The sequence below is a fragment of the Triticum urartu genome, chromosome 7A, assembly GCF_056163025.1.
Source record: "Triticum urartu cultivar PI428250 chromosome 7A, HENAU_Tu73, whole genome shotgun sequence".
Taxonomy (NCBI): domain Eukaryota; kingdom Viridiplantae; phylum Streptophyta; class Magnoliopsida; order Poales; family Poaceae; genus Triticum; species Triticum urartu.
The window spans coordinates 144984960-145012820 of record NC_141879.1 but is presented as its reverse complement, the minus strand read 5'-3'; the positions used below and the strand labels follow the sequence as shown (position 1 = coordinate 145012820).

Sequence of the window (27861 nt, the reverse complement as noted above, 5' to 3'; positions counted from 1 at the left end):
ACGACAATTTTTGTTTTATTTTGTACTATGTTTCCCAACAGTAATGGCCATAATTCTTCACCCTCTTCGGAAGGTGGGGGGAGGGTGGTGACCTCCATCGTCAACACTATCTTCTTCTTGTCGGAGGTGACCTCCTTCCCGTTCCCGACAGAGGCGACCTCCTTACCCTTCCTGGCAGAGGCGACCTCCTTGCCAGCTTTGTTGTTGCCTTCGAGGACGAGCTTCTCAATCTGCATTGAGCATGAACTAATACTTGATTGAAAAACGTACTGCACGTATGATCAGGTAAATTACCCAACCTGGCTCTAGGCTACCACCAGTATGACTACAAGCTCATTGAGGTGGATGACTACAAGCTCTATCACGAGTCTGTTCAAACCCTCAATCCATCCAGATTCGTAGAACGTGTGTATGAAAACCATCAAATCAATTCAAGGGTTTGTTCAAACCATCGACGGTTCGAGGGTTTCCACAGACTGGTGTTCAAATCCTCGAAATCCCTACCTGTGTGTGTTCAAACCCTAAAATCATTTCAATCAATCCCAAATCACAATGGACTCAACCGATTCCTAATCAAAGCCTACCAACCGTCAATCAAATAGGTGCAATCTACAACCTACGGTAAATCGAGCCACCCCTTATTTATGCTACAGAGGGGGACATAGTACATACCACCATTGACGCAGAGGGAGTGTTCGCCGCCGGTACTCGTCGTGCAGATCTTGTGGTCGCGTTCGGGGAGAGACAAAGGGGAAATTGAGCGATGGGGGGAGGGGAAAGTGAAGCGGTGGGAGAAGGGGAGAGTGAGCAGTGGAAGGGGGGGGTCGAGGCGAGTTACGGCGCCGCAACGGGAGCCAACACGGTTTCTGCCGCATGTACCCACGCGTGTAGCATGTCACTCCCACGTGCGTCCCCTCACATCCCAGGGGTCTGGCTTGCTGGAAATAGCCGACTGGGAGTTTCCAGCGAGCCAGACCAAGAGGTGCTTTAAAGTTCGCGTGGGCCAAGATTTTGACATGGCCAAATCTACCAAACAGGCCAAAACTGCACCTCGATGGACCTAATGCAGATAACCAAACGCATCCTTGATGCATCAGATTGAATGATGGTCTCCAATCCGCTGTCTGTGGACATTTAATGTGTCCTTTTTATTTTTGATGTACGCCGTTGAAGATGCCCTAAACCCCCTCAAGTAACTATTTCAGCACTCCCAAAAGCCCACTTAAAATGAACATCCCAACAATTGGAACCCCTAAAAAAAGAAAGAAACAATTGGAAGTCAGGCCATAGGATTGAGCAAAAGCAGCATCAGGATCAGATGCTCAAAGGAGTGTTTGTTCCCTGCCGCACCCCCGTTGTTCTAGCACGAAAGAGCAGATCGGCAAGGCGCAACACCTTTGACTTGACTGTATCCAGGAGGTGACGCTGTATTTTTCATTTTCAGTGAAAAAAAGCAGGTGACGTCGTCGTACCCGGATTGTCTGTCAGAGAACGGAAAAGGATATACACACGAGAGGGTATCCACTTACGGTCCAACCAGTGGGCCAGCGGAGCCAGCCCATCGAGTTCCCGAATCGTAGAGCTCCCGACACGATCCAACGGTCCAGAGCGCGACGCGACGCAGCCCGCAGCCCCTCAGTGGGCTAGCCCAGGCTACACCTCGCCTTCGCCTGCGCGCACGGGCACGACTCGTCTGAGGAGAGGAGTTTCCCCTTTCCCCTCGACGCCCCTTCGCGAGCGCCCGAAAACCTAGCCGCCAAATCCACCCATGGCTCGCCGCGGCCGCGACGACGACGACGACGAGGTCGAGGAGGAGGAGGAGGACGAGGAGGAGGCCTACGACCTCGACGACGAGGAGGACGACGAGGGGGACGACTACGAGGAGGAGGCGAGGGGCCGGGGCAAGGCGGCCTCCCGCTCCCGCGCCCCCGCCGGCGGGGTGCGGAAGAGATCGCGCCAGGACAACTTCATCGACGACTCGGCCATCGAGGACGACGACGAGGACGAGGAGGACGACGGCGGGAGCCGCCCGAGGAAGAAGGGCGGCGGCGGCGTGCGCGGGTTCTTCGACGAGGAGGCGCAGGTCGACGAGGACGAGGAGGAGGAGGACGAAGGCGAAGGCGAGGATGGTGAGTTTTAGTTTTTGCGCTATCCGATTGCGGTTACGATGCCATGCTTTGCATATCTCCGCGGCCTTTGGCGAGATCTGAACCTGCCTGGCTTGATTTGCAGAACTAGATTTGAGGTGCAAGTGATTTTTTATCCTGTTCTGTTCTTTGGGTGCTGTTATTATTTTTATGCATGATCTGCGGTCAGCGATGTTGGTGGAAATATTAGGACATAGTAGTATTGAATTTTACCTAAGAGCTAGGTGTCAGCGATTTTGATGCCATTCTATGGCTTTCTTTAGTCATAAATTGGAGCTTGTTATCGTTTAGTTGTCATGGGCAATGGTTGCACACTGAGACTTGTGGTTATTTAGTACTCCACCTCCGTCCAAATTACTTGTCGCAGAAATCTATAAAAATGGATGTATCTTGAACTAAAATACGTCTAGATAGATCCATTTCCGCCACAAGTAATTCTGGACGGAGGGAGTAGAACTTTGTATATTCCGGTCATTACTTGGTAGTACATGCTCGTTCAAGCTTAAGCTGATTTGGTTGCTTCAGTTCTGATCTGTTGCTGTGCTTATGTTCATTGAGAGGTGGTGAAGATTTTTGATGCCCATCTTCTAGTAAAATAATTTGAATACTAATAGGATGACATTAACCCCCTTATTGATGCTATACTCTATGGTAATGTTTGATCCTGAGCTTGGACTCGAGTCAAGTCGAGAGTTTTTTCAGGCATGTGAACTTTCCTGTTTGAAAGCACACTTAATGTTTATAGATCTTTGTTTCCTTTTTGTTCATTAAAATTATGCCGAAATTGTGCTCCCTATAGAGCTATAGACAAGCTGTTTCTGAATAAATCTATGTTATCACATCCTACATGGAACAGAACTAATCGAAGATTATGTAGTATTAACCACTAGTAGTAGTAACTAGTAAGTACTTCCAGTCTTGTGTCAAGCAGACCATGCGTATGACCTAACTGAACAACACTACTTCCTTTTCTTGTCTTGGGTAGTTATCTAAATTCATGGAGTCTTCCGAATGCTGGACAAAATAGCTGTGAATACAACTTGATCTGGTGCAGTTAAAAAGTACATATTAAGCTTGACATATCTTTTGCTACCATGGTGAAAACCAGTTAATTGTTGATCTGTAAACTGCAGCACGGCTTAAAAGATTCATTGTTATGAGCAAGGAAAATAGCACGACATTATGTCCTGTATATTTGACTGGTGTAATTGTGTGATGCAAGGTTTGCCCAATATAAACTATGTCTCCTAGGAGTAAAAAGAAATCCGCCAGATTTCATATTCCCCTGCTTTTATCCTGAACATTGGTGACCACAGCATTTATGAAATACATCACGTGGATCTGTAAGTATGGTAACCAATCATAGTGTCATGGCTAAAATGATAAACAGATCGTGCAATTCTCCACAATTTGAAAGAGGGGCTGTAAAGGATATTCAGTATGGTGTCATCAAGGGGTTCAATGTGTAAACACAATTTTTTAGATGGTCAATTTTATTGTTGAGCCGTCAGACTGAATTGGATGACTAAGATGGTCTGCGTCAAACCCTAAGTAGTACTTCTTATATTGGTATGGATATCGATAGATAATTTCCGAAGAAACACTTGATATAATCTATTTTGCACCTGTCCTCATTGTACCCGTCAAAATCTTCACGTGCTACAAAATACAGTGCATGGTTCACTCAAAACCCTAGAATTGCCATTTGAATGGGAGGAGCCAACTAAAAACTATTTCTAATGGAGCCTTTTCAATCTAGCTCCTGCATTTTGTATTACATGACAACATGCTTCATGCTGGTAACCAGTGCTAGTATCTGTAAATGACACATCAGGTCCCGAGTAACATATCTTTTGGCACTGATGGTCCCACTAATTCATGACAGATCTGAGTCATAGCTCTCTTGTTCCAATTGATTGTCAGAATCCATGAAGAATCATGCTTTGTCAATATGATGATGGTTCCCCTAGTTCTAGTAGGTTAAGGGAAGCAATGGTTGAACATTAGCAAAACCATCTGGTATTTTTGTAGCAGTTTTCTGATCTATTTCAGTACATCTGCCATGTATCTGCCACTAGCGGTGTTGCATTTGTGTAATAGAAACGACTGTACTAGAATATAAAATTGATTGACCTGCCTTTACTGCTGCTTGAGGATCAGAGGATCTGGATTGAACTAATTGACGAATTAGATGGTTATTTACGGAAATAAATGAGACGTTAGTGTGTTGAGATATTGTGATGGCTATTACAGAAAATTCAGTGTTCTGTTAGTGTTACCAAGGAATTTAACACTATTCAGATGTGTACTGGACGGATGCTGAACTAGTTTCATAACAGTTATCATACTGATTTACAGAAGCAAGGCTAGATAGGTTTCTAAATTCTAATGCTCTGCCTCTGATCTCTGTTCATTGGCCATTGTTCAGACTTTATCAATGATGCTGGAGCCGACATTCCTGATGACGACGCCGGCAGGGGCTCCAGATCACGTCACTCTATCCCTATGAGGGACGAAGAAGAGGATATTGATGAGATTGAACGACAAGTACGGGAGAGATATGCAAGATCTACTCATATTGAGTATGGAGAGGAAGCTGCAGACGTTGAACAGCAAGCTCTCTTGCCATCTGTGAAAGATCCAAAGCTTTGGATGGTGAAATGTGCGGTAGGGAAGCTGTAGCTTAATTGAACTACCTGCCATCTTTTCTTAGCACTGCCTGTACTCTACTAATGTCACGTTATGATTTCAGATTGGGCATGAGAGGGAGACAGCAATCTGTCTAATGCAAAAGTTCATTGATAGGACAGATCTCCAGATAAAGTCTGTTGTTGCGTTAGATCATTTAAAAAATTATATTTATGTCGAAGCGGAAAAAGAGGCCCATGTCAAGGAGGTATGCATATGCGTGGCATTATATTTCTTTTGGTAGCACAGCCCTACTAATTATTTATATGCAGGCTTGCAAAGGTCTACGAAATATCTATGCTTCGGCAAAAATAACGTTAGTCCCAATAAAAGAAATGGCAGACGTCCTCTATGTTGAGAGCAAGAATGTTGATCTTGCAAGGGATACTTGGGTCCGAATGAAGCTGGGAGTATATAAAGGTGACCTTGCTAAGGTACGATCACATCACTTCTCTTAGATATGTTTCTCTAGAAACTAAGATGGTCTTTTTGCAGGTTGTTGATGTTGACAATGTACGCCAAAGGGTAACTGTGAAGCTCATCCCTAGAATAGATTTACAAGTTTTGGCTAGTAAACTGGTAAGTCACATATCTCTTTTTTTCTAAATCTTATTTGGCGTAACGATAGGTTGATCTGTGATACAAGATGATACTACCTCTAACTTAATATAAGATGAACTGGAAAAATGTCTTATATTAAGGTACAGAGGTGTATATCATAAGTACTCCCTTTGTTCCTAAATATAAGTCTTTTTTAAAGATTCCAACGCGGACTACATACGGAGCAAAATGAGTGAATCTACACTTTAAAATATGTCTATATACATCCGTATGTAGTCCTTATAGAAATCTCTAAAAAGACTTATATTTAAGAACGGAGGGAGTAGTATTTAAGTTATCCTTTTTCATGTTATTTTCTTTTGTCCCCTCTTGTGCTTTTTTCTGAAGACAAAACATCTGTTCGCTGAGTCCTGAGTTATTACATATTACTCCCTTTGTTCCAAAATAAGTATCGTGGTTTTAGTTCAAATTTGAACTAAAACCACAACACTTATTTTGGAATGGAGGGAATACTTGCTACGGATTGCTCTGATTGTTATGACTACGATTTAGATTCCTTGTTTTGGATGGTATGAATTTGATGGGTAGTTTATAATTTCAGGAAGGGAGGGTGGTTGCAAAGAAGAAAACCTTTGTACCACCACCAAGATTCTTTAATATTGATGAAGCCAGGTGTTCTCCTCCTCCTCTGTCATCAATTATTTTATGTTTTTGTCATTGTTTGCTAACTTTCACACAAATAGGGAAATGCACATACGCGTGGAGCGGAGGCGGGATAAAGACTCTGGGGAATACTTTGAGATGGTTGATGGCTTGATGTTCAAAGATGGTTTCCTGTATAAACCGGTCTCAATAAAATCAATCCACACACAGGGCATTCAGCCATCATTCGATGAATTGGAGAAGTTCAAGAAACCTGGCGATGACATGAATGGGGACATGTCTAGCTTGAATACTCTGTTTTCTAATAGGAAAAAGGGACACTTTATGAAGGGTGATGCTGTCATTGTTGTTAAAGGCGATCTAAAAAACTTAGAGGGTTGGGTTGAGAAAGTAGAGGACACAACTGTCCACATCAGGCCAAAAATATCCGATCTTCCGGTAATTATTTGCACTTGTAGCTATCATTAACATTAGCTGTTTGATCTGGTGAATTATGCATCTCTTTGTAACTGCAGAAAACATTAGCCTTCAACGAGAAAGAACTTTGCAAATATTTCAAACCTGGAGATCATGTGAAAGTGGTATCGGGTGTCCAAGAGGGTACCACCGGCATGGTTGTTAAAGTTGATGGGCATGTCTTAATCATTTTATCAGACACAACTAAAGAACACGTGAGCAATTTTTGTCCAATTTAATAGTTATTATGTTTGGAGACGACTCAGTCTAATCTGTACTAAATAATTTACTTCTTAACTGTGTTCTCATCTTTTCATGATGATCACAGATACGTGTGTTTGCCGACCATGTTGTGGAGAGTTCTGAAATCACCACAGGAATTACAAGAATCGGTGATTATGAACTACATGATCTTGTTCTTTTAGAGTAAGTTGTCTTTCCAGTGTACCATAAGGTTAGCTCATTTGTGCAAGTGCTTACCTTAATTTCCAATATTTTCAGCAACTTGTCATTTGGGGTTATTATAAGAGTGGAAACTGAAGCATTCCAGGCAAGTTTGTTTCTCAGGATCTTTAATGGATGTTCAAGTCCACAAAATATTTACGACACTTATGTTTAGGTTCTGAAAGGAGTGCCAGATAGACCTGAAGTGGTGCTTGTAAAATTAAGAGAAATAAAAAGCAAGATTGATCGGCGTACATCAGCGAAAGATAAGTTTAATAATATGGTTGCAACTAAGGATGTTGTCAGAGTTGTCGAGGGAGCATGTAAGGTGTGTATCCTTTCACATTTATTATTATATTTGAGCAGCACTTTATTATGTAATCCCAGTACAGTTACATTCATTTTTTGCCTCTTGAACTAGGGAACACAAGGACCTGTGGAACACATACATAAGGGGATATTGTTCATATATGATAGGCACCACCTTGAACATGCAGGCTTCATTTGTGCAAAAGCACAATCGTGCATTCTTGTCGGTGGATCGACTGGTGGCCGTCGTGGAAATGTTTGTGCTGGAGTATTAGTACTCTTGGTAAATAAAATCTGATTATGTTTTTGTGGATTAACTTGCCATTTGTTTTGTGCATGCAGGGTATGGATGCTGCAGATGCTAGGATGGGTGCTTTGAGATCCCCGGCAAGCATTTTGCAGTCTCCAGGAAGGCTGCCCCCAAGAGGACCACAAATGAACTGTATGAAACTTCTGTGCCTCATTTTGTGAATGTGAAAAATATGTGTTCTGCTTCAGTGTTGATTCTCAGCCAGCTCCGTTAATTGGGCAAACACGGTAGCTTTGTTAACTGAAGCTGATGTAGTAATATGGCCTTGTCATTCAATGCAGATGGTGGAAGATTTGGAGGAGGTGGTCGTGGTGGAAGAGGACATGATGCCTTGGTTGGCAAGTGTATCAAAATTAAATCTGGTCCTTACAAAGGGTACCGTGGCCGCGTTAAAGAGGTGACTGGGGTGCTTGTGCGTGTGGAGCTTGATTCGTTAATGAAGATTGTCACAGGCGAGTAATCATATTTTATTGCATTCTTTGATTTCTCATGTGCTTGTTGCTAATATGGTACCAAAATACAGTTAAGAGGGATGATATTGCCGACACACCTACTGTTGCAACACCATTCCGGTAATTCTCTCTCTCTCTCTCTCCCTCTCTCCGTTGCATTTTGGGCATTTGTTCAATTACTAACAGGACTTATTATCACCAGTGAACCCCGATTTTCGTTGGGTAGTGAAACACCAATGCACCCGTCTAGGACGCCACTACATCCTTTTCAGACTCCAATGCGGGACCCTGGAGGTATGATTGCCTTCTGCCCTCATGTTTCGGCCATTCAACCATCGCATGTCAAATAATATTATCACCATGATCCATTGTGCTCACGTTCCCAGCTGTTTCATTTCAACTTACAGTGTTGATATGAACTGTTGTTGAAAGGATACTATCTGATTGTTACCTTTTGTTGTTGTTTATTTTGATACTCTATAACCTCAGCAGTGCTCAGTCACATTCTAATCTTAACTATGCGATCAAACGTTTCAACCTACTATGCGATCAAATGTTTCAACCTAAGTAGGCTTCTGATAAGGTCATGAGAAAGTTGACGTTATTTGCGCCCTTTCAACAAATGCTGGTTGAATATAAAACCAACGCATCAGTATTTGCGCTATTCATTCATAGTCGTACTTGTCATTTATTTTCTATGCTTATGTATTAACAATATCCTTCATTTTTTTACAGCAACACCGATACATGATGGAATGCGGACCCCGATGCGTAGTAGGGCCTGGGCTCCTATGAGTCCTCCAAGGTTGTGCAGCCTTTATATAGATATACTCCCTCCGTACCAAAATATAAGACATTTTTGCAGTTCAATTTGAACTGCAAAAACAATTGAACTGCAAAAACGTCTTATATTTTGGTACAGAGGTACTCCCTCCGTCCCAAAGTAAGTGACTCAACTTTGTAGTAGCTTTAGTACAAAGTTGAGTCACTTATTTTGGGACGGAGGGAGTAGTATATTTCTGATCCATGAAGATAGATCTCTTGTCACTAGGGTGTATTATTGTGTTTGTGTTTATGTGTTGATGTTCATGACTTTGTTGGTAATTTGCCAGAGATAATTGGGAAGATGGAAATCCTGATACTTGGGGAAGCAGTCCAGCTTACCAGGTTAGTACAACTTTAGTACTAACTGGGAAGATGGAAATCCTGATACTTGATGACTTGTTTATTTGTTCCTATTACCTTCTATATCTGATCCCACATTTTTATTCTTGTTAATTTTCAGCCAGGAACACCACCAGCTCGGCCATATGAAGCCCCAACACCTGGATCAGGGTGGGCAAATACTCCAGGAGTTAGTTATAATGACGTCCCAACTCCTAGAGAGGGCAACTATGGTAATGAAATTTGTGCAAGTATCTACTTTGTGTTACTTAATGTGATATGCCATTACTGTGAAAGACGTATTTATTTTGTTCTAATTGTTTCTGTTCTCTTAGCGAATGCTCCAAGCCCATATGTGCCTTCCACACCTGTTGGCCAGCCAATGACACCAAATTCTGCTGCGTACCTTCCTGGTACACCTGGTGGTCAACCGATGACTCCAGGCAATGCTGGAATGGATATAATGTCTCCTGTAATAGGTGTGTGTTCTCAGCATTATTTGTAGAATTGTTTTATTAAAGTGCCATCAGAATCACCAAAATAGGCAAAGCAGCCCAGATAACTCATCTAATTATATGCCCAAATCGTTGCAGGTGGCGAGGGCGAAGTTAACTGGGCATTGCCAGATGTGTTAGTTAATGTCTTGGCCGCAGGTGATGAAGGACCTGGTGTGGTCAGGGAAGTGCTTGGGGTATGTGTCGTGGAGAGCATCGTTGGCTTCCAAGATGTCCATGTGAAGTGTTTTGCGTCCTAAGCTGACCCTGAACGTTTGAACTTGCAGGATGGAACTTGCCGTGTGGCACTTGGGTCGTCAGGCAACGGAGACATTGTGACGGTCCTTCCGACTGAGCTCGAGGTCATCAGACCAAAGAAGAGTGACAGGATCAAGATCATGAATGGTACCTTCCGCGGATTTGTTGGAAAACTTATAGGAATAGACGGTTCTGATGGCATTGTGAAGCTCGACGACACCTATGAGGTCAAGATCTTAGATATGGTGATTTTGGCCAAACTGGCGGCTTGAGCTGGATGTATATTTGTAACCTGTCCCTCATATAGCCTTTGTTGTAACAAGTGTCGTTGTTTTCTCAATAAAACATATGTTATTTTTGTTTCATTACTTGTATCCCAGATTTTGACATCAATAGAAAAGAAAAAAAACCCATAAGGGAAATGTTTGTCCGCAGCCATTGTTATTTCCATTATTCTCTTCTATGGATTTGGTGGTGTCTGTTGTCTTCAGTCTAAGTGTTCTTGTTGGGGTTTCCTTTGTAATTAGGTGGGTGCATGGTTGTGGAGGTCATAGGGTTTTATGCTTTGTATGTGAACTATTTGTGCGTCATGTTTTTTGTTAATTAATTGGGTAATTCTTTTCTGCTTAATCAATCAATTGGTGAGGCAATTCTTTTGCCTCTGTTTCAAAAATAAAAATTAAATCATTCTCTTGTATCAGCTCTTGAAGTGTCCAAATGAGTAAGAAGAGATGTATAGATTGGCCAAGTAGCATCCCAAAATCAGACTCGATGATAATGGCGCACTGTATTTGTGAGGTTCGTATCCCATTTGTACAAAAACTGCTATCTCCTGGAGCTTACACCGGAGCAAAGTCGTAAAGAACAGATCGATGTATTATTGTACGTACGCAAGGAAAGGAAAAACTGCAGCCGGGACATCACGGCCTGTACTGTGGTTGTGCTCCTCCCGGCCTCCTCAGGCAACGTCTTGCTTGCACTGCTGGAACACCTGGAGGAGGTTGCTGTACGGGCACGGGCTCCTGGATGACGGCGACCCGGCGACGGCGCGCTGGCGCTTGCTGCTGGACGGCCGCGAGTCCGGGCTGGGCGTCGGCCCCGGCTCGGCCTCCCCGAGCAGCTCCTCCGCGTCCTTCTCCTTCCGAAGGGTCTCCAGGAACGACTTCTTCACCACCCCGTCGATCTGATACGACCAAACATCACCGACAGAAAGAGAGAGAGAAAGGTAGGACATCAATTCCGTTTCCGATTTTCCAAGTTCCATCCAAACCACAACGAACGCAGATGGGCGCTCACCGTGAGAGGGCAGAAGTCCGGCATGGGCCAGCAGACGGGGCCGGCGTCGTCGGGGGGCTCCGGCATGGGCTCCACGGGCTCCATCTCCACCTCGTCGCCGTCGACGCTCCCGGCGACATCCTCGTCGTCATCCGCCGCCGCCGCGGCCACCGCCTGCTCCTCGACCTTATCCTACACGCCCGGCGCACCGCAGAGAGTCAAAATCAAAGTCAACGGAAATCGGGCGAAGAGAAGCGGAAAACCAAGGAAGGAAACCCAATCGCGCGGAGGAGGCGGGGGAGATGGAAAGAGGCGGAGATGGGGGAGGAGATCTCGAGTTCCAAGTACCATGAAGCGCGCGGCGATCTCGACCATTCCCCTTCTGCTCTCTCCCCGCACGCGCTCCCTCCTCTGTCCCGAAGATCTTTTTCGGATCCTTCCTTCCTCTGCGGCGGTGGATTTGGAACGGGGGGCGGGCCTTTTCGGGGGTGGTTCGCTTCCTTTTCCGTGGTGGTTTGAAACCGGGAGCGCGTAATAGGGTGCTTGTTTATGGGTCGAGAGATTCGGGGGAAAAGGCAACGGCTACTTTTTGTGCGCGCTGGCTGTGCCGTGCGCCCGTGCCTAGTTCGCTTGCGGGTTTACCGAGGTAGATCGGATTTGGGGGACGGAAAGGCGCGCGGTGGAGCCTTCTGATGAGATCGTGTCCCCGGTGGCTGGTCGGTGGGCCTAATAACAACACGATCAACTCCTTTCAAAGAGAGAGAGACACACACAGTCACACACACCAGCAACAACTTATTTAGGCGGAATTGGTTGCGGCACTACTGGACCAGCAACCTTGCATCCGGCAGGAATCAAACCTACTCTTTGACCTTGGATGGGTACCATTATGAAAATGAAAATTACAATCCAAGAGGTGGCAGAAGCACCGGTTCACGACAGGGCTTGATGGTACATGGGCCACTTCATTTTCAACTTCCAAAAGGGACCTAAAGCGAATTAAATTATGATTTGTGTTGTTTGGGCTTGGAGTGGTTGGTCATCAGTTTAGTTGTGCAGTCTGAAAAACAGTGTAAATCCGTAGGATTATTTATTGCAGGCGAATGTGTGACAAATGATCAACTGCAATGCAAAGTCTTTAAATACAGAGGAAACCTGGCAACTTATGCCCGTCTAGAAAAGATATCCACTGACATCATGTTGGTGATGATCTATGGGGCCTCAAAACATTTCCCGGTACCTCTCTCATTTATTCATGAGATTTGGGTCGAGTGGTGATTTGTGTAAATCTCCCATTTAGTTGGAATAGGGCTGCCAATTTGCCTCTTGGTTTTCACTGCGAGGCCATGTGGTTGGTAATCCACATTTGCGAGGGCGTACAGCAAGTTGTCCGAATAACACATAGGGAGACGCACACTGGCTTGCCATTTTGCACAGATTTTTATTTCTGCCTTTTCTGTTTCATGTTTTTTGGTTTTTGACTTGGTTTTGTTTGGTTCTTACCTTTCAATTTTTTCGGATTTCTTGTTTTTCTTTTTTCCTTTTCCCTTTTACTTATATCCTTTTACCTTTTGTATTTCTTCTTTTAAAATTATACACTTTTTGTAAACACAAGTTTTTTTTTCGAAAATGGACATTATTTCAAAAAGACATGGACACTTGTTTAATTGCATGGAACTAGTGTAAATACATATATTTTTTAAAATATTACATGAATACTTATTTAAAAGGAGTGAATTCCTATAAATTACGCAAAAAAAATTTCAATACATGAACACTTTTTAAATTGTACATGATTTTTATAAACCCGTTCACACTTTTTAAAATTATACAAACATTTTTTACATACGTGATCACTTTTTTCAGTTTACATATTTAAATGGATGAACACTTCTAATTGCACATGAAGAGTTTTGCATGTACATGAATGCTTTTTAATTATGATGATTCTTTTTTCAAATAAATGATTCACATATTTCAAAGTATTTTTTATGTCTTTCAGATTTAATGTTCTTCTAAAATTATCACTAAGGTCATATTTTTGGAAATTATAAGATTTATAAAATATTTATGGTTTAATAAATATACTTTTAAAATAATAAATACAATTAAAAGTGTGATCATTTCGGCCGCGTAAGTGAGCCAACCCAATTAAGGGCGACATGTGACGCTCTTTGCGACGCACAGTGGCAGCATGAACTGGGCTGTCCATTGGCGGTATTCAGCGCGCTGTTCATTGTAGCCCGGTTTGCCACAGCACACACTGTTTGCTGTAGCACGAGTTAATGCAGTGCGTGGCTACTGTAGCGCGGTTAGCGACAGCGCATGCGTCTTAATGTAGCATGGATGTTGCAGCATGTGGTACTGTAGCAGCGCCTCATGAAAATGTGTCCAATTTTTGAAACCTGAACAATTTTGAAAAAATAACTATTTTTCAATTTTATTCGATTATTTCTGGAAAACAGACATTTGTAAAATATTTTGAACATTTGTTTTGAGAAGACAAACACATTTTGGAAACAATATCATTTTTTTGAAAAATTGATTTTTTTAAGACACGATTTTTTTTTGAAATTCTCCGCTATGACTCAACCATATGAAAACAAATCATTGACCAGCCGATTTTCACACAAAATCATGAGGCCGAGCCAAAAACGAGTAGGAGATAGGACGGGAGTGAGCCAGAAGTTTGGCAGTGGGCACCGGCGAAAATTCCTAAAGCGCCTATATATATATGCTGCAGTGTCAAGTCCACTTGTCTCGTGATCAGACGATCCTCTCTCTTGAGTTGTGTGCATGGAATCATGATTCTAGCCACTTCTTCAACTTCTTTGCCTCCTTTTTCCATGACTATATAATATCTGCAACAATTGACCTTCTTCAATGCAAGGATTTTTTTGATTACATGCATTAACATTTTATTAGTCAAATATGTGGTTAAACTTTGACCAGAAATACGATGGACTAATAAACCCAACCGGACGTAGTAGGATATGCGAATGTTTTTTGAAAACACGAACAATTTTTGATTATTTTGAAAACAAAAATATTTTTCTGAATTTACAGAGATTTTAAAATTTTGAATGTTGCTTGAAAACACATTTTTTCTTTTCAAAATTTCAACCATTTATTGAAAACATGAAACTTTTCTTGAAATTCAAAAACATAAAAAATAAACCAAAACCCCAGGAAAACCAATAAGAAGTAAACATAAAGTAAGAAACCATTTCAGGAATCGTCCATAAGATTCCCAAAACTGGTATGGGAATGCCTCTGTCTACTGCTAAATGGGCCAGCACACTTGCTCTCGCTGGTTTGGTTGCCTGTGCGACTGGTAAATACGGATTGCGACTGCTATATGAGGGCTGCTCCTATTGGGCGTGTGAGGCACTGGCAAAAATGATGAATATTTTTTAATTGTATGATTTTTAATATCTAACTAAAAAAATTTGAATTCAGTGAACACTTGTTGAATGATGAAATTTTATATTGATGAACATTTTTGTGAATTTGATGAAAAAAAAATGTTCGTGAATTTGAAAAGAAAATTTGCAAAAAAGTTAAAAGGTAAAGAAAAAAAATAGAAAATATAAAAAAACAGGAAATAAAAATAAAAAGGAAAAGAAAAAACGAAAAAAGAAAAAAAGGAAAAAAAGAAAGAAAGAGAAACGGGAAATGGGCTGGCCCATACGTACACCCGCGCGTGAGAGGGGGGGTGGGTAGCATGCATTATGTCGCTTGCCAGCGACCTACACGCCATATAGGAGCCACCCTATATGAGAGCCCCCTTGACTCTTTGTGCGTCAAAATGGTGGTCGAACGCACAATGCCGCTCCTCAGGGGCTGGCCCAACCGAGAGAGTTGCATTGTGCGCCTTACCAAGCGACACCTTCGGCCTTTCAACGATGTTTTTCTTTGGTTTTCTGGTTTTTAGCCGGTTTTCATTAGTTTTTCGAGATTCTTAAAAAAATGTATGTTTGAAAAATATTCAAACATTAAAATATGTGTTCAGCTTTTGAAAAATGTTCGTGAATTTATTTATTTTTTTGTAGATTTTAAAAATGCTCCAGAAACTTTAAAAATACTGTCCAAAATGTTTGCCTATTTTGGAAATATTCTCGAATTTAGGAATCCTTCTTTCCATTTTTAGATGTGTTATTTCACCTGAAATTGAACCTGTTTGCTACCTTGGAAAATCTTTCTTCTTACCTACTTGTTGACCTTAGGATAGGATATGCATATTACTGGAAAGCTAGCTAATTGGCTAGCACACTAGCAAAATAGTTAGGGTTGGCTGGAACAGAACCCCCAAGAAACAAGGACTGGCCTCCACCCAGTCACGCGCCTAAAGCATCCAAGTTCAGATAGCCGCACACGCACCAGGGGCTAGCTCATAGTCCCATTGTCAAACTCCTATAGCTAAGTGAGAGTGATAAATCCGCATAGTCTGATTACCTGGTTCGCTGCATAGACACCTCCTTTACGGACCAAGACGTTGGGTCAAGTGTGGTCACGTGCTATTCCGAACACCCCCTTAGTATCTACGTGGGTGCTGAAGCCGACGACTGGCAAACTTTCAGAAATAAAAACGACTGTAAAGGAGGAAAATAATTTCAGATAAAGGCACAAATATATTACAAAAGCCTTGGTTCATAAAACAAATTCTGGACAGCCGGGATACATTCATTCAAACATGATATCCTTCGAGCATTGACCCTCTATTAAACGGGAACCCTCTAGACATCTTCGAAATATCGCTCCGGCTTGCGGTGGTCCTTGCCTTCGGGTGGGCCCTCTAGTGCCACGACGGCGACCTTCATCTTCGCCCAGTGCATCTCGACACGGGTAAAGGCCATCTGCGCACCCTCTATGCACACCGAGCGCTTTACAGTTTCAACTCGGGGCAAGGCGTCGCCGAGCCTCTTGACGAGGCCGAAGTAGCTACCAGGAATGGATCCGGCTGGCCATAGCCGAACTATGATGTCCTTCATGGCCAAACCGGACATCCTATGCAGCTCCGCCAGCTGCATCATCTGGTTGTTCAGCAGCGCTGGCCGCTCCGGCGCCATGTACTGCGACCAGAAGAGCTTCTCCGTCGTGTTCCCTTCTTGGGCCCGGAAATACTGTGCGGCGTCGGCAGCACTCCTCGGAAGGTCCGCAAAGGCGTCTGGAGAACTCCATAGTCGATTAAGCAAAGCATATCTCCGACCGCCAAATATACTCTGTAAAAGAAAGGGCTTACCAGCCGCTATCTGTTCGGCCTGCTTGATCTCCCCGCGAGCCGCTCGGGACTCGGTCCGCGCCTCCTTGGCCTCCTGAAGAGCCTTGGTGAGACTGACTGCTTGGGCCTTATTCTTCTCCTCCAAGGCCTCACACTTGCTGGCGGTATCCTTGAGCTCCTGCTCCACTTCGGTCACCCGCTCCTCATACTTGCGGCGGGTGACCTGCTCGGCCTCTAAATCCACAACCGCTTTGTCAGCGGCCGCTTCGCTCACCCGCACCTACTCTTTGGCTTGGGCGAGGGCACTCTTTAGGGTCTCGACCACGGCCGCACTACCTGCAAATATGTTCAGGACAACACAGGAGATTAGACTCCACATTGGCATGTCACTTCAGGTGTGTAAGCACTTTTTCAAACCATACCCTATGCCTCATCAAGCCGTTTGTTGATACAGACGAGATCCTCATTGGCCCGCTCCAGCTTCCGCTTGAGTTCGGATACTTCGGCGGCCTAGGCGGTCGCTGCTAACAGTGAAGCCTGTTTATCAAAATAGACAAGTACGTTATCTCCTCTGAATATTACTTGATCCTCTATTTTTCCTTTAAAAAAAAGCCGAACAGAGTCTCAGGGGCTACTATCTATACACAAGCATATTTTTTGCATATAGAAAGCGGCTAAGAGTATTACATCGCATACCTCAAAGCCTGTTAATAGGCTGGTGAAGGCTTCGTTCAGCCGACTTTTGGCGGACTGAACCTTCTCAACCACTATACCCATCAGGGTACGGTGCTCCTCCACGACGGAAGCACGTCGAAGTGCTTCCACCAAAGTGTTCGGTGCCTCTGGATTGATAGAGGTCGCCGGTGGAGTCGACGCTCCCCCTCCTTTAAAGGGGGTTGCTCGCTCGATTCTAGAGCCGTGTGGGTCTCCAAAATGATGTTCGGCTGCGGGCCGAATTGGTCATGGCCCCCGTCATCAGTCTCCATGGGGGTTGGTTCCCCCATGTTCTCGGTAGCCGAGGTGTTACACTCTGGCACCGTCTTGGCGGCCTCCCGCACCTCTCCATGGCTGATACGTCCATTTTGCATCATGTTTTTATATCGATAATTATCGCATTATGGGCTGTTATTACACATTATGTCACAATACTTATGCCCATTCTCTCTTATTTTACAAGGTTTACATGAAGAGGGGGAATGCCGGTAGCTGGAATTCTAGGCTGGAAAATGAGCAAATATTAGAGACCTATTCTGCACATCTCCAAAAGCCCTAAAACTCCACGGGAGTTATTTTCAGAATATATAAAAAATATTGAGCGAAGAAAGTACCAGAGGGGGGCCACCCACCATCCACGAGGGTGGGGGGCGCGCCCCTGCCTCGTGGGACCCCTGGTGGCCCTCCAATGCCCATCTTTGGCTCTATGGAGTCTTTCATCGAGGAAAAATCATAAGCAAGCTCACGGGACGAAACTCCTCCGCCACGAGGCGGAACCTTGGCGGAACCAATCTAGGGCTCTGGTGGAGCTGTTCTGCCGGGGAAACTTCCCTCTGGGGGGGAGTCATCACCATCGTGATCACCAACGATTCTCTCATCGGGAGGGGGTCAATATCCATCAACATCTTCACCAGCACCATCTCATCTCAAACCCTAGTTCATCTCTTGTATCCAATCTTTGTATCCAAACCTTAGATTGGTACCTGTGGGTTGCTAGTAGTGTTGATTACTCCTTGTAGTTGATGCTAGTTGGTTTACTTGGTGGAAGATCATATGTTCAGATCCATTATGCATATTAATACCCCTCTGATTATGAACATGAATATGCTTTATGAGTAGTTACGTTTGTTCCTGAGGACATGAGAGAAGTCTTGCTATAAGTAGTCATGTGAATTTGGTATTCGTTCGATATTTTGATGAGATGTATGTTGTCTTTCCTCTAGTGGTGTCATGTGAACGTAGACTACATGACACTTCACCATTGTTTGGGCCTAGAGGAGGGAATTGGGAAGTAATAAGTAGATGATGGGTTGCTAGAGTGACAGAAGCTTAAACCCTAGTTTATGCGTTGCTTCGTAAGGGGCTGATTTGGATCCATATGTTTCATGCTATGGTTAGGTTTACCTTAATACTTCTGTTGTAGTTGCGGATGCTTGCAATAGGGGTTAATCATAAGTGGGATGCTTGTCCAAGTAAGGACAGTACCCAAGCACCGGTCCACCCACATATCAAATTATCAAAGTACCGAACGCGAATCATATGAGCGTGATAAAAACTAGCTTGACAATAATTCCCATGTGTCCTCGGGAGCGCTTTCCTTCATATAAGAGTTTGTCCAGGCTTGTTCTTTGCTACAAAAAGGATTGGGCCATATTGCTGCACCCTATTTACTTTCATTACTTGTTTCTCGTTACAATTTATCTTATCACACAACTATCTGTTACCGATAATTTCAGTGCTTGCAGAGAATACCTTGCCGGAAACCGCTTATCATTTCCTTCTGCTCCTCGTTGGGTTCGGCACTCTTACTTATCGAAAAGGCTATGATAGATCCCCTACACTTGTGGGTCATCAAGACTCTTTTCTGGCGCCGTTGTCGGGGAGTGAATCGCCTTTGGTAGGTGGAATTTGGTAAGGAAAAATTTACATAGTGTGCTGAAATTTACTGTCACTTGTTACTATGGAACATAATCCTTTGAGGGGCTTGTTCGGGGTATCTTCACCCCAACCAGTAGAGCAAAGAGTTGCTCCTCAACCTACTGAACCTACTGAAAATGTTTACTTCGAAATCCCTTCGGATATGATAGAGAAACTGCTAGCTAATCCTTTCACAGGTGATGGAACATTACATCCCGATTTGCACCTAATCTATGTGGATGAAGTTTGTGGATTATTTACGCTTGCAGGTATGCCCGAGGATGTTATCAAGAAGAAGGTCTTCCCTTTATCTTTGAAGGGAGAGGCATTGACATGGTTTAGGCTATGTGATGATATGGGATCATAGAACTACAAACGATTGAAATTGGAATTTCACTAGAAGTTTTATCCTATGCATCTTGTTCATCGTGATCGTAATTATATATATAATTTTTGGCCTCGCAAAGGAGAAAGCATCGCTCAAGCTTGGGGGAGGCTTAAGTCAATGTTATATTCATGCCCCAATCATGAGCTCTCAAGACAAATGATTATTCAAATTTTTTGTGCTCGGCTATCTCTCAGTAATCGCTCCATGCTTGGTACTTCTTGTACTGGTTCTTTTATGATGAAGACTATTGAATTCAAATGAGATTTGTTGGAGAGAATTAAACGCAACTCTGAAGATTGCGACCTTGACGAAGGTAAGGAGTCAGGTACAACACCTAAGTTTGATTGTGTTAAATCTTTTATGGATACCGATGCTTTTCATGAATTTAGCACTAAATATGGACTTGACTCTGAGATAGTAGCTTCTTTCTGTGAATCCTTTGCTACTCATGTTGATCTCCCTAAGGAGAAGTGGTTTAAATATAATCCTCCCATTGAAGTAAAAGTAGTTGCACCTATTAAAGTTAAAGAAAAGACTACCACTTATAATGATCCTGTTGTTCCTACTACTTATATTGAGAAACCACCTTTCCCTGTTAGAATAAAGGATCATGCTAAAGCTTCAATTGTGGTTAACAAAAGAAACATTAAGACACCCAAACCCCCTGAGCAAATTAAAGTTGAACCTAGTGTTGCTATGGTTAAGGATCTCTTGGGCGATAATATTGATGGGCATGTTATTTACTTCTGCAATGAATCTGCTAGAATTGCTAGACCCGATACTAAAAATAAACATAGATCTGTTGTAGGCATGCATGTTATTTATGTTAGAATAGGAGATCATTGCTATCATGGTTTATGTGATATGGGTGCTAGTGCAAGTGCAATACCTCATTCCTTATACAAAGAAATTATGCATGATATTGCACCTGCTGAGATAGAAGAGATTGATGTTACAATTAAGCTTGCCAATAGAGATACCATTTCACCAGTTGGGATTGTTAGAGATGTTGAAGTCTTGTGTGGGAAAGTTAAATATCCTGTTGATTTTCTTGTTCTTGGTTCCCCACAAGATGACTTTTGTCCCATTATATTTGGTAGACCCTTCTTGAATACTGTTAATGCTAAGATAGACTGCAATAAAGATATTGTTTCTGTTGGTTTGGGGGATATGTCTCATGAGTTTAATTTTGCTAAGTTTCGTAGACAACCCCATGATAAAGAATTGCCTAGTAAAGATGAAATTATTGGTCTTGCTTCTATTGCCGTGCCTCCTACTAATCGTTCAGAACAATATTTGCTAGACCATGAAAATGATATGTTCATGAATGAAAGAAGGGAAATAGATGAAGTATTCTTTAAGCAGGGACCTATTTTGAAACACAACTTGCCTGTTGAAATTCTAGGGGACCCTCCTCCACCCAAGGGTGATCCCGTGTTTGAGCTTAAACCTTTACCTGATACTCTCAAATATGCTTATCTTGGTGAGAAAGAGATATATCCTGTTATAATTAGTGCTAACCTTTCAGAGCATGAGGAAAAGAAATTATTGAAAACTCCGAAGAAGCACCATGCTGCTATTGGATATACTCTTGATGATCTTAAGGGCATTAGTCCCACTTTATGCCAGCACAAAATAAAATTGGAGAAGGATGCTAAACCAGTTGTTTATCACCAACGACGGTTAAATCCTAAGATGAAAGAAGTGGTAAAAGAAATACTAAAGCTTCTGGGGGCAGGTACAATTTATCCCGTTGCTGATAGTCAGTGGGTAACCCCTGTCCATTGTGTCCCTAAGAAGGGAGGTATTACTGTTGTTCCTAATGATAAAGATGAATTGATCCCACAAAGAATTGTTACAGGTTATAGAATGGTAATTGATTTCCGCAAATTAAATAAAGCTACTAAAAAGGATCATTACCCGTTACCTTTTATTGATCAAATGCTAGAAATATTATCCAAACATACACATTTTTGCTTCCTAGATGGTTATTCTGGTTTCTCTCAAATACCTGTGTCAAAAGAGGATCAAGAAAATACAACTTTTACTTGCCCTTTCGGTACCTTTGCTTATAGATGTATGCCTTTTGATTTATGTAATGCAGCTGCTACCTTTCAAATATGTATGCCTGCTATATTCTCTAACTTTTGTGAAAATATTGTTGAGGTAATCATGGATGATTTCTATGTAATTGAGTCCGTGAGCTATATAATAAAGATTAGTGTTGAGTCAAGGGCTTGATTATCTTGCTATGATCTTGAGGGAATAAAATAAAAGAAAAATAAATAAAGAGATCATAAGGATCTTATGGAGAGTAATGACTTCACATATAAAAGTATGATGAATAAAAGTTGTTGAAAGTTGACAAACATAGTTTTGGTCATCGTTGCAATTAATAGGAAGTAATAAAGAAAGAGAGGTTTTCACATATAAATATACTATCTTGGACATCTTTTATGATTGTGAGCACTCATTAAAATATGACATGCTAAAGAGTTGACGTTGGACAAGGAAGACAACATAATGGGTTATGTTTTCTTACATCTCAGATAAATTATATTGTCATGGATCGTCCAACATGTTGAGCTTGCCTTTCCCTCTCATGCTAGCCAATTTCTTTGCACCAAGTAGAGATACTACTTGTGCTTCCAAATATCCCTAAACCCATTTTTGCCATGAGAGTCCACCATACCTACCTATGGATTGAGTAAGATCCTTCAAGTAAGTTGTCATCGGTGCACACAATAAAAATTGCTCTCTAAATATGTATGATCTATTAATGTGGAGAAAATAAGCTTTATACGATCTTGTGATGTGGAAGAAATAAAAGCGACAGACTGCATAATGAAGGTCCATATCACAAGTGGCAATATAAAGTGACATTCTTTTGCATTAAGATTTCGTGCATCCAACCATAAAAGTGCATGACAACCTCTGCTCCCCTCTGTGAAGGGCCTACCTTTTACTTTTATCTTCTACCTTATATAAGAGTCGTGGTGATCTTCACCTTTCCTTTTTACATTTTATCCTTTGGCAAGCACAATGTGTTGGAAAGATCCAGATACATATAGCTAATTGGATGTGAGTTTTCATGAACTATTATTGTTGACATTACCCTTGAGGTAAAAAGTTGAGAGGCAAACTATAAGCCCCTACCTTTCTCTGTGTCTGGCTAAAACTTCATAACCATACATATTGCATGAGTGTTAGCAATTGTGGAAGACTAAATGATAGTTGAGTATGTGGACTTGCTGAAAAGCTCTTATTGACTCTTTTCGATATTATGATAAATTGCAATTGCTTCAATGACTAAAATTGTAGTTTGTTAGTTTTCAATGAAGTTTATGATTCATACTTGAAATTGTGATTGAATTGTTACTTTAGCATGAGAGATCATATGACAATATATATGTTGCTGTTCTAAGAATGATCATGATGCCCTCATGTCCATATTTTATTTTATCGACACCTCTATCTCTAAACATGTGGACATATTTTTCGATTTCAGCTTTCGCTTGAGGACAAGCGAGGTCTAAGCTTGGGGGAGTTGATACGTCCATTTTGCATCATGTTTTTATTTTGATAATTATAGCATTATGGGCTGTTATTACACATTATGTCACAGTACTTATGCCTATTATCTCTTATTTTACAAGGTTTACATGAAGAGGGGGAATGCCGGCAGCTGGAATTCTGGGCTGGAAAAGGAGCAAATATTAGAGACCTATTCTGCACATCTCCAAAAGCCCTGAAACTCCACGGGAGTTATTTCAAAATATATAAAAAATACTGAGCGAAGAAAGTATCAGAGGGGGGCCACCCACCATCCACGAGGGTGGGGGGCGCGCCCCCTGCCTCATGGGCCCCCTGGTGGCCCTTTGATGCCCACCTTTGGCTATATGGAGTCTTTCATCGAGGAAAAAAATCATAAGCAAGCTCACGGGACGAAACTCCGCCGCCACGAGGCGGAACCTTGGTGGAACCAATCTAGGGCTCCAGCGGAGCTGTTCTGCCGGGGAAACTTCCCTCTGGGAGGGGGAAATCATCACCATCATAATCACCAACGATCCTCTCATCGGGAGGGGGTCAATCTCCATCAACATCTTCACCAGCACCATCTCATATCAAACCCTAGTTCATCTCTTGTATCCAATCTTTGTATCCAAACCTCAGATTGGTACCTGTGGGTTGCTAGTAGTGTTGATTACTCCTTGTAGTTGATGCTAGTTGGTTTACTTGGTGGAAGATCATATGTTCAGATCCATTATGCATATTAATACCCCTCTGATTATGAACATGAATATGCTTTGTGAGTAGTTACGTTTGTTCCTGAGGACAAGGGAGAAGTCTTGCTATAAGTAGTCATGTGAATTTGGTATTCGTTCGATATTTTGATGAGATGTATGTTGTCTTTCCTCTAGTGGTGTCATGTGAACGTCGACTACATGACACTTCACCATTGTTTGGGCCTAAAGGAGGGCATTGAGAAGTAATAAGTAGATGATGGGTTGCTAGAGTGACAGAAGCTTAAATCCTAGTTTATACATTGCTTTGTAAGGGGCTGATTTGGATCCATATGTTTCATGCTATGGTTAGGTTTACCTTAATACTTCTGTTGTAGTTGCGGATGCTTGCAATAGGGGTTAATCATAAGTGAGATGCTTGTCCAAGTAAGGACAGTACCCAAGCACCGGTCCACCCACATATCAAATTATCAAAGTACCGAACAAGAATCATACGAGCGTGATGAAAACTAGCTTGACGATAATTCCCATGTGTCCTCGGGAGCGCTTTCCTTCATATAAGAGTTTGTCCAGGCTTGTCCTTTGCTACAAAAAGGATTGGGCCATCTTGCTGCACCCTATTTACTTTCATTACTTGTTGCTCGTTACAATTTATCTTATCACACAACTATCTGTTACCGATAATTTCAGTGCTTGCAGAGAATACCTTGTTGGAAACCGCTTATCATTTCCTTTTGCTCCTCGTTGGGTTCGACACTCTTACTTATCTAAAAGGCTACGATAGATCCCCTACACTTGTGGGTCATCAATGGCCCAGAGAGGCTCTTCGGGACAACACTTCGGCGTCGTCCGTGGCGGTTGGCGGAGAGGCTCGCGGAGGCGTCTCACTCTCCACCATGGCCTGCTCCAACGAGTTCCCCGAAGATGATGATAGTTGGGGGAGATCACGGGCCGGACTGAAGCACACAATATAATGTGTTAAAACTACAATCATAAATACCGGATATATGTAAGGCATCCTTGGATACTTATGAATCGGCCAAGGGCTTCGACCTGGGGTGCCACTCGGGGATGGCTTCGGCATCCGACTTCGAGTCGTCTGAGAGTGATATCTTCCCCCTCTTGGACGCCTCCGCCTCTGGGTCTATAGAGGCCACCCTTTTCTTCTTGCTCCCCTTAAGGGGATAATTGCTCTCTTCCTCCTCCTCCTCCTCTTCGTCTTCATGTCCCTTGTGGGAGGACGGAGGCTCGGTATCTCCGGAAACATTGTCCGAAGTACCTTTACAGCGGAGGCCACCTTTGTCCTCCTTGCCCTTCTTCTTGGCCTTCTTCTCGGGTGCCTGGTACGGCGCTGGGACCAGCATCCTCGTTAGCAGAGGATCAACTGGGTTTTTGGTAGCGGAGATGGACACTTAATCCGCTCCACCTTCTTCGTCCAGCCCTGATTAAAGGATGGAAGTCTCAGCATACCCCTTTGATTTGTGAGCTAAGTTATGTTCGGAAACCGAAAAACTTACCGGGCTGGCCGGATGAGCGCAGTCGAGGCCGATGTCGTCGATCGTCTCTGGCCACAACTTTTGGGCCTTGAAAAGCAGCTTCGAGATATCTTCGTGCGTCGTGCCGAAGAATCACTACAGGGTCCATGGCCCTTCCGGATTGAACTCCCACATGTGGAGAGGCTGTCTCTGGCAGGGAAGGGTTCGGCGGAATAGCATCACCTGAATCACGTTAGTGAGGCTGGTGTTCTTTTCTATAATGTTTTTGATGCGCTTTTGCAGCACCAACACCTCGTCGGTTGATCCCCAGTCCAGACCCTTGTTAGTCCACGACGCGAGCCGCATCGGGGGTCCAGATCTAAACTCAGAAGTGGCTGCCCAGTTGGCGCCGTGGGGTTCGGTGATGTAGAACCACTCCTGCTACCATATCTTGACAGTTTCCACGAAGGCCCCTTTGGGCCAGGTGACATTGGGGAGCTTACTCACCATAGCACCTCCGCAGTCAGTGTGCTACCCGTCAACCACCTTCGGCTTCGCGTTGAAGACTTTGAGCCATAGGACGAAGTGGGAGGAGGGGATGCGGAGGAGCGCCTCGCACATGACGATAAACACTGAGATGTGGAGGAAGGAGTTTGGGGCTAGATCATGGAAATCTAGCCCATAATAGAACATGAGGGTGTGGACAAAAGGGTGAGGTGCAAACCCTAGTCTGCGAAGGAAGTTGGGGATAAATACCACCCTTTTTCCGGGCTCCAGAGTTGGGATGACCTGCTTCTTGGCAGGGATCCTGTGTGCAACGTCCGCACTCAGGTACCCCGCCTCCCGGAGCTCCTTGATGTCCTTCTCCGTCACAGAGGAGGCTGTTGGGTTTCGTAGTAATTTCAAAAATTTTCCTACGCACACGCAAGATCATGGTGATGTACAACAACGAGAGGGGAGAGTGTGATCTACGTACCCTTGTAGATCGCAACAGAAGCGTTTGGTTGATGTAGTCGTACGTCTCCACGGCCCGACCTATCAAGCACCGAAACTACGGCACCTCCGAGTTCTAGCACACGTTCAGCTCGATGACGATCCCCGGACTCCGATCCAGCAAAGTGTCGGGGAAGAGTTCCGTCAGCACGACGGCGTGGTGACGATCTTGATGCACTACCGTTGCAGGGCTTCGCCTAAGCACCGCTACAATATTATCGAGGACTATGGTGGAAGGGGGCACCGCACACGGCTAAGAATATGATCACGTGGATCAACTTGTGTGTCTAGGGGTGCCTCCTGCCCCCGTATATAAAGGAGCAAGGGGAGGAGGCCGGCCGGCCCTATAGGCGCGCCAAGGAGGAGTCCTCCTCCTAGTAGGAGTAGGACTCCTACTAGGAGGGGGAAAGAAGTGGGGAGGGAGAGGGAAAAGGGGGGGGCGCCGCCCCCCTCTCCTAGTCCAATTCGGACCAGGGGGGAGGAGGCGCACGGCCCACCTTTGGCTGCCCCTCTCTCTCTCCACTAAGGCCCATATGGCCCATTATTTCTCCCGGGGGGTTCCGGTAACCCTCCGGCTCTCCGGTTTTCTCCGAAATCACCCGGAACACTTCCGGTGTCCGAATATAGCTGTCCAATATATCAATCTTTATGTCTCGACCATTTCGAGACTCCTCGTCATGTCCGTGATCACATCCGGGACTCCGAACTAACTTCGGTACATCAAAACTCATAAACTCATAATATAACTGTCATCGAAACCTTAAGCGTGCGGACCCTACGGGTTCGAGAACAATGTAGACATGACCGAGACACGTCTCCGGTCGATAACCAATAGCGGAACCTGGATGCTCATATTGGCTCCTACATATTCTACGAAGATCTTTATCGGTCAGACCGCATAACAACATACGTTGTTCCCTTTATCATCGGTATGTTACTTGCCCAAGATTCGATCGTCGGTATCCCATACCTAGTTCAATCTCGTTACCGGCAAGTCTCTTTACTCGTTCCGTAATACATCATCTCACAACTAACTCATTAGTTGCAATGCTTGCAAGGCTTATGTGATGTGCATTACCAAGAGGGCCCAGAGATACCTCTCCGACAATTGGAGTGACAAATCCTAATCTCGAAATACGCCAACCCAACATGTACCTTTGGAGACACCTGTAGAGCTCCTTTATAATCACCCAGTTACGTTGTGACGTTTGGTAGCACACAAAGTGTTCCTCCGGCAAACGGGAGTTGCATAATCTCATAGTCATAGGAACATGTATAAGTCATGAAGAAAGCAATAGCAACATACTAAACGATCGGGTGCTAAGCTAATGGAATGGGTCATGTCAATCAGATCATTCATCTAATGATGTGATCCTGTTAATCAAATGACAACTCTTTGTCCATGGTTAGGAAACATAACCATCTTTGATTAACAAGCTAGTCTATTAGAGGCATACTAGTGACACTCTGTTTGTCTATGTATTCACACATGTATTATGTTTCCGGTTAATACAATTCTAGCATGAATAATAAACTTTTATCATGATATATAAGGAAATAAATAATAACTTTATTATTGCCTCTAGGGCATATTTCCTTCAGTCTCCCACTTGCACTAGAGTCAATAATCTAGATTACACAGTAATGATTCTAACACCCATGGAGCCTTGGTGCTGATCATGTTTTGC

The 27861-nt window shown here is 43.4% G+C and overlaps 2 protein-coding genes across 2 annotated transcripts; one reads left to right on the top strand and one right to left on the bottom strand.

The window, feature by feature from the left end:
- Positions 1–1671: 1671 nt before the first annotated feature.
- GTA2 (global transcription factor group A2) lies at positions 1672–10380 on the top strand. The gene is made up of 22 exons (XM_048688396.2): positions 1672–2129; positions 4576–4814; positions 4900–5043; positions 5108–5269; positions 5331–5414; positions 5998–6068; positions 6140–6497; positions 6575–6730; positions 6844–6941; positions 7017–7065; positions 7135–7287; positions 7381–7524; positions 7611–7710; positions 7860–8030; positions 8102–8150; positions 8233–8324; positions 8766–8835; positions 9143–9197; positions 9316–9427; positions 9530–9673; positions 9788–9885; positions 9976–10380. Exons 1-22 carry the CDS (start codon positions 1769–1771, stop codon positions 10216–10218), a joined length of 3153 nt encoding a protein of 1050 aa, XP_048544353.1. The 5' UTR covers positions 1672–1768; the 3' UTR covers positions 10219–10380.
- Positions 10381–10714: 334 nt separating this feature from the next.
- Positions 10715–11831, bottom strand: LOC125523351 (uncharacterized). The gene is made up of 3 exons (XM_048688397.2): positions 11570–11831; positions 11243–11413; positions 10715–11129 (listed from the first exon to the last, which is right to left on the bottom strand). The coding sequence occupies exons 1-3, from the start codon at positions 11594–11596 to the stop codon at positions 10905–10907; spliced, it is 423 nt and encodes a 140-aa protein (XP_048544354.1). The 5' UTR covers positions 11597–11831; the 3' UTR covers positions 10715–10904.
- Positions 11832–27861: the final 16030 nt, after the last annotated feature.